Source organism: Arachis ipaensis, chromosome B03 (genome assembly GCF_000816755.2).
Source record: "Arachis ipaensis cultivar K30076 chromosome B03, Araip1.1, whole genome shotgun sequence".
Lineage (NCBI taxonomy): Eukaryota > Viridiplantae > Streptophyta > Magnoliopsida > Fabales > Fabaceae > Arachis > Arachis ipaensis.
Window position 1 is genome coordinate 37,392,059 of NC_029787.2, and position 12,523 is coordinate 37,404,581.

Consider the following 12,523-nt stretch of genomic DNA (forward strand, 5'->3'; position numbering starts at 1 on the left):
ATATATAAATTTACACTTCTTATATTATAAGCCTGATTAAAGAAAGGAATAAAAGTTACATTTGAGCAATCTTTCTTTAAAGTGCGACCCCAAGAGATGGTAGAATGTGAGGATCCCCTTCTTTGTTCCTCCTGGTATTGTACAATCGCCCCCAACGAGATGGTGGGAGGTTAGGATCCCCTCCTTTATCCCTCTTGGGGATATGAGAACGTACATCCTGGGTAGACGCAAGGGTTGTGGTTTCACCCCACTTGCTCTAAGTTGATTAGTATAGATGCTCCCCAGGTAGATGCAAGGATGTAGTTTGCCCCACTTGCTCCGGGTTATGATGAACTATGTATAAAACTGCAAATTTATGATATATAAGTAAAGTTATGCCTATAATGAATGATTATGAATGAATATGAATCAAATAAGGCTTATGCACTTATGTTATATGAGATACGAGTGTCCCTGGGTAAAGTCCTGTGGCTTGCCACCACGTGTTCCAAGTTAAAACTCGATACTCTGCTGACCCTATGACGTAAGAGGTGACTGGGCACTTATAAATTCTTGGAAAGGTTAACCCCCATTGAGCAATTTTATATATATGAGAAAAAGCTATGCATAGACTCTTGGGGATGCGTGTCGGGAGATAGTCTAGGGTTTAGCAGCTGGACTTGTCGGGTTGGCTTGATAACCGACAGATGAGACTTATCAGCCACATGACCAGCATGCATCATATGCATATTGTTTGAATTGCTTGCTTGTGCATTAATTGGGATTGCCTAAGTGATTATAATATGTTATTTGTTATATTTGCTATCTGTATTACTTGTATTCTACTTGTGTTTGCCATTGTTTGCTTGTCTGTCTATGCAATTTCTTCGGAGTTGGAGGAACGGAGGAAAGGCGGAGAGATTGAATGTTTTAGTTTGGATTTGGTTAAGTTAGAAGCTTAGAGGACCACCCGTTTATGATTTTTGTTTTAACTCTTTAAGTTTTATAATCTGAGTGTCGGTGTTTTAGGATTGCCTCTAGCTTTCCCAGGACCTTATATCTTATGTATGCGACACCTTTACCATGTTGAGAACCCCCAGTTCTCATCCCATACAAAATTGTTGTTTTTCAGATGCAGGTCGAGATGCACCTCGCTAGGCGTCTGGAGTTCTCTGCAGCGAAGTGGGCTATTCGGGATTCTACTTTTGTTCTATTTTGTTATATCTATATGTATAGACTCTCCCTATGTATATATGCTTTACTGTTGCACCTCATAGAGGTTTATAGAGAACTAAAGTTACTTTTAATTAACCTCAGTGCCATTAGTCATGATTATGAAATGATTATAAATGAATATAAATGAAATGAGGCCTATGCACTTATGTTATCTGAGATACGAGTGTTCCTAGGTAAAGTACCATGGCTTGCCACCACGTGTTCTAGGTTGAAACTCGATACTCTGTTGACCCTACGACGTAAGAGATGACCGGACACTTATAAATTTCCGAAAAGGTTAACCCCCATTGAGAAATTTTATATATGAGAAAAAAACTATGCATAGACTCTTGGGGATGTGCGTCAGGGGACAGTCCATGGTTTAGCAGCCGAACTTATCGAGTTAGCTTGATAACCGATAGATAAGAATCATCAGCCACACGACAGGCATGCATCATATGCATATTATTTGAATTGCTTGCTTGTGCATTAATTGGGATTGCCTAAGTGATTATAATATGCTATTTGTTATATTTGCTATCTGTATTACTTGTATTCTATCTGTGTTTGCCATTGTCTGCTTGTCTGTTTGTGCAATTCCATCGGAGTTGGAGGAACGGAGAAAAGGCGGAGAGATTGAGGGTTTTAGTTCGGATTTGTTTAAGTTAGAACCTTAGAGGACCAACCGTTTATGGTTTTTGTTTTATTGTTTTTCAGATGCAGGTCGAGATGCACCTCGCTAGACGTCTGGAGTTCTCCACAGCGAATTGGGCTATTTGGGATTCTACTTTTGTTCTATTTTGTTATGTCTATATGTATAGACTCTCCCTATGTATATATGCTTTACTGTTGCACCTCATAGAGGTTTATGGAGAACTAGGGTTACTTTTACGAATTTTGAGTTATGGTTCCTTATATGTATATATATGATTATTCTCTGGGCAGCCTTAGCTTCGCAGGCTAAGTTCGGAGCTTGATATTTTGTACTTTTGACCCTTTACTCTTGCTTTTATATATATGTTTATGAGCCTTAGCTTTCTTCGTACGCACGTAATCCTTTATCGTGAGCATTGCACTTTTAATTTTACGATTTTGTTTTACCTATTTTTCAAGGCTCTTAGTATACTACATTCTTTCGACTATTACACGTATATATATTTTATTTTAGAGGTCGTAATACCACACCACCTTTTTTTACGACTTAAGCATAAAGCTCTGTGTGGTAGGGTGTTACATGTGGTGGTGGAAAGCGGAGCAAATCGAGGCAGTGATGGTAAGGAACAGATCACGATGGCTATGGAGAGGTAGAACAGAGGCGGCATTGGGAGCAAATCAGCGCCGTGAGTTTCTTCTATCTATCTCAATGGCAGCAACGAAAGCAGATCTGACGTTGTGGCATGGAGAGGCACAACCACGATAGTGACTTTAGTTACCAGTGAGAAGAAGAAGAGGAAAAAATGGTGTCTGGTGACATGGTGTTATGAATGGTGATGAAAAAGAAGAAATGGATGGTTGGATGCATTGTGATGATGATGAAGAAGAAGTACCAAATGAAAGTGGCTTGCTTTGGGATCTGGCTGGTGTGGAAGTCCTTATTTGTTCTCTTTTTTCTGTCTCATGACCATTATAAATTCCAGAGTATAAAGTGGGGCCAATAAAAAAATATACTTGTACATTAAAAATTAGTTATTAAATTAATTATTATATATTTATATATGTTAATATATATTTTTTAATTAAATAATTATTGTTAAAATAATTAAATCTATTATAATAAATAATTAAATTTGAAATAAATAAATAAATAATTAAATTTATTGTAATAAATATTTAGCCAGATTGTTAGATTTAGATGTCGGATGATAGATACACATACACCCATTCAAGTTGGTGACTTCCAAACACACCTCAACTTCTAACATTAATTGTTTATTAGAATAAATTACCATTTGTACCTATGAAAGATACAGACACTAACAAATGTACCCATATAAGAAAGAAATGACGATTATAACCACAGAAGATGGCCTCCATGTGCCAAGAGTATCCAGACGTTGATTACACAATTAGTCCGTTAGTTTCCGAACCTACGTGGCAACAAAAACCTCCTAAACCTATTTACGTGTGTTGTTACTTTGACATGTGAGTGTTTTAGAGCCAAGTAATACAAAGATTCAAACCCTAGCATCCCTTTCTTCTCCATTTTGACCTTTGCCCTAGAAATTGACAACATTGCATTTTGCGTTGGTCCTAAAATATGAACTGTAGTAGAAGACAACCCTTTAACCCCGAGAGATGTCTCTGCGCAAATTTAACTTGGCTACAAGTAATGCAAGTTGCAACAACGCTTTGAGTTCAAAGAAGAAGAAGGAAAAAAAAACTTGACGGGAGATGCTTCTGTGGGCTGGAGGTTCCGTTGATGGAGTCCGGCATGATGACAAATCCAAATAGATGGTTCATCCGATGTCCTCTTTGGAAGGTAATGGATATGCTTTTATTTTTTTTGTGAAAGTTCTCCTTTTTTGTTTTTTGAATTTCAATTGATACTGGGGTGGGTATATATGTTGATGTTCCAGGTAAGAGACTACAAATATTTTGTGTGGGTGGATGAGATCGAAGAAGGTTGGGAGGGTCTGGCAAAATCATTAGTTAAAAGAAATATGGAGCTTTCTCATGCGAGACAAGAAGATGGGTTGATAATTATTACAGTTGGAGTAGAGAATCATGAGGTTTTATCGATGATGACAAGGAAGATAAAAAAAGTTAAGGCTAAAGTTAAGAGGAGTAGATTGTTGCTTGCAATCTTGGCCTTGGGGGTGATGTTTTGTGTATCTTGTAACTTGTATTTAGTAATCAAAATATAGGAAATTTATATTTTGAGATCATTGTTGTCTATGAAAATGGTTTCTTGTTCTTCGAATGAATAGAGATTGAAAACAATACAACGGATCATGTGATTTATTGTATGCACCCATAGTAAGCCAGTTATGAGCAAAGTCTTCAGGTCTTCTGCTATGGTAAGCTAGGGCAGCACAGACATATCTACAAGGGAGATCAATTAACTGCCACACTCTACAGCTGCATGTTCCTTTGTCTAAGTCTACACCAACCTTTACGGGCAAACACTGCACTTCATAAACATTTCTAGCATCATCTCCTGTCGAAATAGGCCTACATTTATTATGCTCCCTCTTTTCCCTCTCTAATCTGATCTGTTGTACTGGGGTTAACTTTCTATTATATCCTATCAATGCTTTCTTGTTCCTTGCTATAATCCTCATGACGTATCACCTAACCTCTTCCAACATGGTGATGATCGGTTTCCCCTAAACTTCTTAATCTTTGCGTTAAACACTTTACAATTATTGTTTGTGTAGTTGTCCATCTTAGAGTACTCACTAAAATGGGCTCTACTCCACTGTTTTGGTGCACGTTTGTCTAAGTATTCCCAAGTTCGGATATTGATTTTCTTCAATCTTTTCATAGCAAAATTGAAGTCTTGGTTGGTGGTTGCCTTTCCACATGCCCACATACACATTCTCATCTGCTTGTCATTCCACTTCTTTCTGCATAGCACAAAATATGTGGTTGGCTCCTTTGTACATTTTTTGCGCAGCATGTATTAATCTTTGATTATACGAGTACAAATTATGTATACAATGCAAATAATTTATATCAATTCACATTATTAAACTAAATTCAAAATATTTAGTAACTAATTATGCAACTAAAACAATTCAGAACACAATTAGATAATAATATTCAAAGGAGGAAAATGATGGCCAGATAAGATAAGTACTTCTAATAAAGGTAAATATACTTGGTGGCATGCATGCATCTTATCTTCATACATAACCTTGTGTTTTCGTTTACGAAAGAAAGAAATGAATCCCTTTTCGTTAGTAGAGGATGTATGTTGTCATTTAATGGTCTTAGATAAGAAAAATAATTTAAAAAATTCATAAGCCAAACTTTTTATAAAGAAAATAACATCAATTCTGAATTGTTCACTCTGTAAATCAATTAGATATAATAAGTTTTAACAGAGAAAGTCACTGAAGATGGGAGTAAATCAGTTATGTACATAATGGCATTCTAAAATTCAGCAGCTTAAGTCAGTAACTAAAATTCTGTACACAATGACAACACACAAATTCAGTAGCATAAGTGGATAATTATAAAACCAAACAAAACTTGTTCAGCATCATATAAAATTCAACAGCTTAAGACACTAACTATGTAGTCCAACCAATTCAGAACACAATTAAATAATAAAATTCAGTAGCATAATTAAGTAACTAAACCAATTCAAACTACAAGTAGATACTAAAATTCAGCAGCTTAAGTCACTAACTAAAATTCTATACACAACAACAACACTAAATTCAGCAGCATAAGTGGATAATTATGCAACCAAACCAAACTTGTTCACCATCATATAAAATTCAGCAGTTTAAGTCACTAACTATGTAGTCTAACCAATTCAGAACACAATTAGATAATAAAATTCAGCAGCATAATTAAGTAACTAAACCAATTCAGATCACAAGTACATAATAAAATTTAGCAGCATAAGAAAAAAATTAATTAAGCTTTCCAAGATTGTACACAATCATATAATAAAATTCACCATTTTAAGTCACTAACTATGCAGTCCAACAATCCAGAACATTAGGTCAATAAATATTGAAGAAAAACAATTATGCACACATTAGTGTACTAAAATTCAGAAAATTAAGGGCTAATTTTATGCATATTATATAACTCAACAAACGACAATAAAACTCAAGTAGGAGTGATAAAATCCTTCTGAATATATGACATGAAGTTAAACCTGTTTGCTCTGAGATCTCCAATATCCTCTTCCAGTATCTCTAAAAACCACTTCCAACTATTTTTGTTCCCGAATTCCACAATTGCATAGGCAATTGGGTATATGTGGTTATTAGCGCCCTGCCCTATGGCTGTAAGCAACTGACCCCCATAATACCCTCTAAGAAAAGTCCCATCTAACCCTATCAATGGTCTACATCCTTAATTGAATCCCTTTTAGCAGGCGTCAAAACATACATAAATTTAAAGAAATAGAGGGTTTGAATCAGGATGTGGATTCGTGTGGATTCTCATTGTGGACCCTAGATAGTCTTGACTCTTGAGTATCTCATTTGTACAGTCACAAAGTCTTGCATATTGAGCAATCTCAGAACACTCAATCCTCTCCTTTGCTTTGACTATGGATCTGTAGATTTTCCTCTCATTGATCAACATGTCATACTCAGCTCTAAAGAATTGATTAGCGTCCCTCACTGTCAAACTTGGTTGCCGCTTTATTCTCTCCTCCAATTCATCAACAACCCGTTCACCATTAGCTGATTTACAATGATTGTCTCTGCTGCATGTGTGTTTATTAACAAAAGTCTTCACCTGATAACCCAAAGAAAATGACCTCTTATCACAGTATGTTTTCCAAGGACAACCTTTATCATAGCATATTGCTTTCCTTCTTGTTGAGTCAAAACGAGGAAAGAATATGCTTCTTCCAAGGTTGATGTTAAACTTCTGAACTGCCTTTCTGAATTGATTAAGTATTTCAAACTCCATCCCTAACTCCAACTGGACTTGCCTAATAGGAGCATCAACATTGCTCTAAGGAAAAACTAGAGGCTGATCTGCATCTTCATCACTTGCTATACTCCTCAGTTCTTCTGACTCATAACAATAATATCCAACATTTTCAATAGAGTAGTCCTCTTCATCAACAGGGATATAAAAGGATGGAGGCTTCTTAGGATCAAGGTTGGGTATGAATGATTGTCTGGTGGGGAGAAACCTCTTTGCTGATCTTCTCTTGTTCACTTTAGGCCTTACCTCAGCCTGCTCATTTGGATTTAATTTGGGGAGAACTATTCGTATCAGATGGTGGAATTGAATCTGATTCAGGGTTTGATTGTGAGAGTGGGTTCCTATATGACTGTGGAATGTACTGAGTTAATTGTTCAACTGCTTGGCCTTCGTTCTCACTAGATCATGTACCAAAAACTTGTGTTGGAGATGTTGAACTAGCATTATGCCTTGGTTGCTGGTCATGCTCATTGGGGTGCTGTGAAGGCTGGGGCTGATTGGATGGTGGCTCATTTGGTTGCACATGTGTTTTGGGAGGTTGGGATACCTACTTTGGTGATTGGGTTGGTTGAATTGGTTGTTGCGATCTTTCTTGGGCCACATTGCAACTGCCCTCATCTTGGAACTGAACTTCAACATGCTTACTTGTTTTATGGGCTTCTTCCCTATTCTGGGCCTGACCCCTACTATGGGCCTCCATGACAGTCTATACATGACCTACTATTTTAGCATTATTATCATCCTCAACAACTACAAGTCTTCTTTTTGGAGTCTTTTTCGGAGTTGGAATCCTCTTAGCATAGGTCTTTAACCTCATCTTTATAGGAGTGATGTTCTCTTCAACTATAACAGAAATATTTATCGGGTGCTCTGTATATAGCTTAATCCTGTTACCATTTTTCACAGCTGCCTCATACATTTTAACTAAGTCCATATTAGCTCTTAACATTTTCATTCCATTATCAAGCTCTTTATCTGGTTTTAGCCAATGAAAATTAGTGATAGACGTATATCCAATGTCATTCAGCAAATCACTAATGAAAAATTTATTTAGGGTATTGACATTAATCCTCTTAATCTCTGTTACTTTCCTACTAATATATAACATCTTCTCATATGGACCTCTTTCAAACCTTCCTCTATGATTAATAGAAAGAGTTATATGGATAGTGGTTAGATGAAAAATTGAATTTTTAGGAAAGGTTAGGCAAAGATAAATGTCAAAAAAGATAAGCAAAGGTAAATTCTATTTCACAAATTTTGGACAATATACAAGAACCATAACATAAATAAAGAAAAATTTATATGACTTTGGCCCATTACGGGACTAGGCCCGTTGAAATACAAAAAAATTGTTGATCCGGCGGTAGCTTTACGGATCGGGATATTGAACCCGACGTGAATCGAACACGCAACCTTCTGATCTGGAGTCAGACGCGCTACCATTGCGCCACGGATCCACTTGTCACTTCCTTCGCATATTAATATTTAAATATCCATCATCTTACTACCACCCCCTTGTTTACTGATCAGTCCCCAAACGAAATCAGAAACAGAAACCGAAACGGAAAAAAAAAACAATTCCCGCCAAGCTCAACAAACTTATCAAGCGTTTTCTCTCTCTAGAAATTCCCACCAACAAACCAACTCGTAGCTCATTCTCCATTTCTCGCTGGAAAAAACACAATCTCGGTGGTGAAAGGTTACAGTGAGAAGAAGAATCGGAAATGGCGGCGGAAGGAGGTTCCGATCAATTCATCGACATCGTTAAGCTCTCTCCTCCGGCAAAGTTCCCGGCGGCATTCCCCCAGGACCTCAAGGTGGCTCCCTCCTTGAAGCGCCGCCGCTCTGGCGGTGACACGTGGGTGGTGTCAGTGTTCGTGATAATCCACGTGGGCGTCTTCATCGCAACGGCGACTGCGCCCTAAAAACCCTCGGAAGGTTCTCCTTCCAGCCTCTCTCTGAGAATCCTCTCTTAGGCCCTTCTCAGTCCAAGTGAGTTCTTTTATTTCTTCCAAAGATTCTCTGAATCTGAAATCTTTTTCTGGTTATCAATTAATCGGAACTTCTCGTTTTGATTTTTGGTTGGTGCAGATTAGAGGAAATGGGAGCGCTTGGGCGGAATTTCTTGACAGAGTATCACCAAACTTGGCGTCTTTTCACCTCTCCATTTCTTCATGCTGGGCTCTTCCACCTCCTCCTCAATCTCTGCAGTATCATCTTCATCGGAATTCACCTAGAGCACGAGCTTGGACCGTGTAATTATATTTTTCCTTTTACAATACTTTTCTTTAGCCTTTTAGGGTTCGGATTCTACTGTCAATTGTTTATTCTGTTGATTGGAGATAAAATTGCTGATGAATGATGAATATTTTATTACTCGCAGTAAGGATTGCTGTAATCTATGCAATGTCTGCATTTGGGGGAGCCTTGATGGCTTCTCTTTTTCTTCAGCACACCCCAGCTGTTGCCTCTTCTGGGGCTTTGTATGGATTACTCGGAACTTTACTCTCGGAGCTCATTTGGAACTCGGAATTATTAAAGCATTGTTGTGATTTTTGTAATTAATGTAACTTGGTTTGATTTCTGTGAATTTATATTAGTTGTTGTTAACTTTGACAAAATGAAAAAACTTAAGCATCAATTTTATATTAGTTGTTAATTTCTGTACAATCACCTCCATGCTTAGCCCAAAGGGAAGCTCGTGGAAGATACGAGACCGCCCCTGCTTCAGCTAAAAAGGGACCCTCATCTTGTTCTTGTTGCTGAGAACAGCCACCACAGGCTTCCAAGAAGAAATTGTGGCGGCATTTAAGTTGGAAGAAGCAAAATGGTGATTGTGGAACCTAGAAACAGAAACACCCAACATTGACATTGTTGCCATGCTTCTCTACTGTTTGACTTTTTATCCTTTCTTCAACCTTCACATCTCTTAACTCCTTCAATCTTATCAATATTTTGTTTCCTTGTTGAAAACAGCATTTTCCTCCATGGTGGACAGGAAGAACGAAGAGATGTCCACTTCCGAGCTATCTGGTGGGGCAAGGATTCACTATATTTTCCAATCCATCTTTGTGAATAATTTAGAGGTATATTCCTTGTATTTACATATGGCATAAAGCTCTAATAGAAAATGAGATATAGGTATAAAGTGACACAAAGATGAGAATATGGATATTTCTAAGTTTTATGGCACCACATGACAAATGAGTATGAAATTAACTTAAAAACAGAATTCTGAAGTTAGTTAGTTATTATAAAAATGTTTGTATTTATGTAGATACTATTTTCAATCTATCTATCTTCCCTTGCTTCATCATCTCTTCCTTTGATGATGCAGCAAGCTGTGACAATGCAACAGATGCAATTCCAGCAAGCTCTGCTTATGCAACAAACCATGACTGCACAGCAAGCTGCCAATAAAGCCGCCACCATGAAGTCTGCAACAGAGTTAGCGGCAGCCCAAGCTGCTGAAATAAGTAAGAAACTGAAAGCTGATGGACCTGAAATTGAAAGGAAAGAAACAAAACAGAAATTCAGGTCTGTTTACTTTGTCAATTTTTCCTAGTGTAATTGTTCTACCGGTGCTTCTTGACTACATTTTCAATGTTTTTATTGTTGCAACTAATTCATTTTAGGGTGTCCTACATAAGTATCATGAACCCATTAGAGTGCTTGAAATAGATTTATAAGTTTGGTAAAGGTGCCTGAGGTTTTTGTCATTTTAATGTTTTAGGAAAAAAAAATCATAATCTTGTCCCCATTTTGAAAGGGGTATATGTTTTACTATATTTAAGAGTTTTGGGTTTAGTGTGAGTGCAATGCATCATTTGCTTTTTTATCTTTATATATATTACACAATTGCCTTTGTATTATAGAAGCTTGCAGTTTTATGTGCCATAGCTTTGAGGTTGAGTAGCATATCTTTTTATTGTGAATATGCATTCTCATCAATCATAAGGGTTCCCCCCTCAATGTGTGCAATTGCTGTGCATAGTGTTTTAAAATTGTTGCATGTTGATCTGTCTTTAAAATAGATGGCTGAATGGCTGTGGAACAAGCAAAGTTTAGATTGTGGTTAGGGATGGAAATAGGCCAGGCGGCCTGCCAGGGGCCTGCAGCCTGGCCTGTGTTTGGCCTGGCCTGGCCTGACTTGTTATAAAATAGGCACAGGCTTAGGCTGTTATAAAGGCCTTATTATGTTAATAGGCCAGGCCCAGACTCACTAATTAGCCTGGCCTGGTCTGTCAGGTCTGTCTGGGCCTTTTAATCTTTAAAATTTAAAAATTCTAATAAATATTAAATATGACATTTTATATATAAATATGTTTATTAAAAAATATTTTTTTTAAATAATATTTTTATTTTTGTAAAAAAAATTAGCAGGCCTTTTAACAGGCTTCAGGCCAGGCTAGGCTGAATAACAGGCTTAGTACTTTGAAAAAAGCCTATAGCAGGCTGCAGGCTAGGCTCAGGCCAATCAACTACATGACAGGCCAGACCTATTAAGAACAAAGCCTGGCCTGACCTTGCCTGTTTCCACCCCTAATTGTGGTGACAAAATCTTGTTTGTATATTATTTCTTTTTGTCCTTCATTTTCATATGCTAACAAAGGTCTTTAATTCATTAATTCAAGCTTGTAGCTGATGTATGTTTTTGAGGTAAACAAAATAAGCCTTTTTTATTTTATATCATCTTTCAACAACACATGATTTCACAATTTAAAACCTTATTCACCAACAAGAAGCTAATAATTACATTGGATATGCTTTTGAAGTTAAACAACTTGAAGTTCGACCTTGCATTCTTAAGCAGAGGAGTAAGACAACTAGGAAAAGCAATAATCAGGAGTAATCTGCAGGATTATTATTACGGTGAAGAACTCGGTTATGAAGCTTGGAGACAATTTGACTCGGTTATGAAGCTTGGAGACAATTCAAATTGTCAGGATACGAGAATGAGGCATGGCTCTTACATGGAGAGTGAAACAAAAATACTGGAATTTGTGGTTCCTAGTCCATGGAATTGGTTCACAAAAATTGTTCAATGTTGTTGAGTGTTTGCTTTCCCAAGCTGTGTGTTCGAAGCACTGTGTTATTTTTGTTTTTTATTTTATCTGATAAATAATGGGCACTTATGCTCCCAAATCCTGATCTGTTGATTTCACAATGAATCCTGAATCCTAAAGAATATAATATTTACTAGAAAACATTATAAAGTATAATTAATTTGCCTCTCTGCGTATCGCGCGGGTCTCACTCTAATAGATATTGAAGGCTAATGTTGGAATGGAAATTATAGTAGTTTCACTATTGATGTTACTTCTAAAATTTAACTTTGGTTATTTCATATTTTCATGTATCTCTGATTTTTGTTGAAAACAGTTCCTATTTTCCATAATCGTTGATATTTTCTCGCTAAACAAAATGAGTCAATTATTTATTAATTCTTAACAAGTAGTTTGGGTATAAAGTGAAGCCTTCATTTATTCATATAGATATATTCTATGTTTTGAAATGTTCTTTCTTTCAGTAGTTAGGAGGAGGATGTAAGTAAATTTAATAGGAATATAGATAAATCACTTCTTGCAATTATTATTTTTTATTGGTGTTGACTGATTAACAATCATTATTGCAGAAAAGAAGGCTTTTCTGTTAAACAGGAGCAGCTCATCAGATCAGTTTTTGTAATATTCTATCTTGAATA

The 12,523-nt window shown here is 36.7% G+C and overlaps 1 protein-coding gene and 1 non-coding gene across 3 annotated transcripts; one reads left to right on the forward strand and one right to left on the reverse strand.

Moving 5' to 3' along the window:
• TRNAW-CCA lies at positions 8,205 to 8,276 on the reverse strand. The gene has a single exon. It is a non-coding gene; the product is annotated as a tRNA-Trp (tRNA).
• Positions 8,340 to 12,041, forward strand: LOC107634392 (dynamin-related protein 3A-like). Of its 2 annotated transcripts, none has more exons than XM_021118773.1 (5): positions 8,340 to 8,811; positions 8,911 to 9,074; positions 9,796 to 9,905; positions 10,157 to 10,356; positions 11,595 to 12,041. In XM_021118773.1, the coding sequence occupies exons 2-5, from the start codon at positions 8,921 to 8,923 to the stop codon at positions 11,596 to 11,598; spliced, it is 468 nt and encodes a 155-aa protein (XP_020974432.1). In that variant the 5' UTR covers positions 8,340 to 8,811; positions 8,911 to 8,920; the 3' UTR covers positions 11,599 to 12,041. The 2 variants fall into 2 exon arrangements, with proteins under 2 accessions (XP_020974432.1, XP_020974431.1); XM_021118772.1 differs by having other exon boundaries at positions 11,679 to 12,041.

Bases quoted from the DNA above. Each gene is read 5' to 3' on its own strand.
- LOC107634392 (XM_021118772.1), top strand. From the start codon at position 8,921: ATGGGAGCGCTTGGGCGGAATTTCTTGACAGAGTATCACCAAACTTGG. The intron at 9,075-9,795 runs GTAATTATATTT...TGTTGAAAACAG, and splicing joins AGAGCACGAGCTTGGACCGT to CATTTTCCTCCATGGTGGAC. The intron at 10,357-11,678 runs GTCTGTTTACTT...AGTAATCTGCAG, and splicing joins GAAACAAAACAGAAATTCAG to GATTATTATTACGGTGAAGA.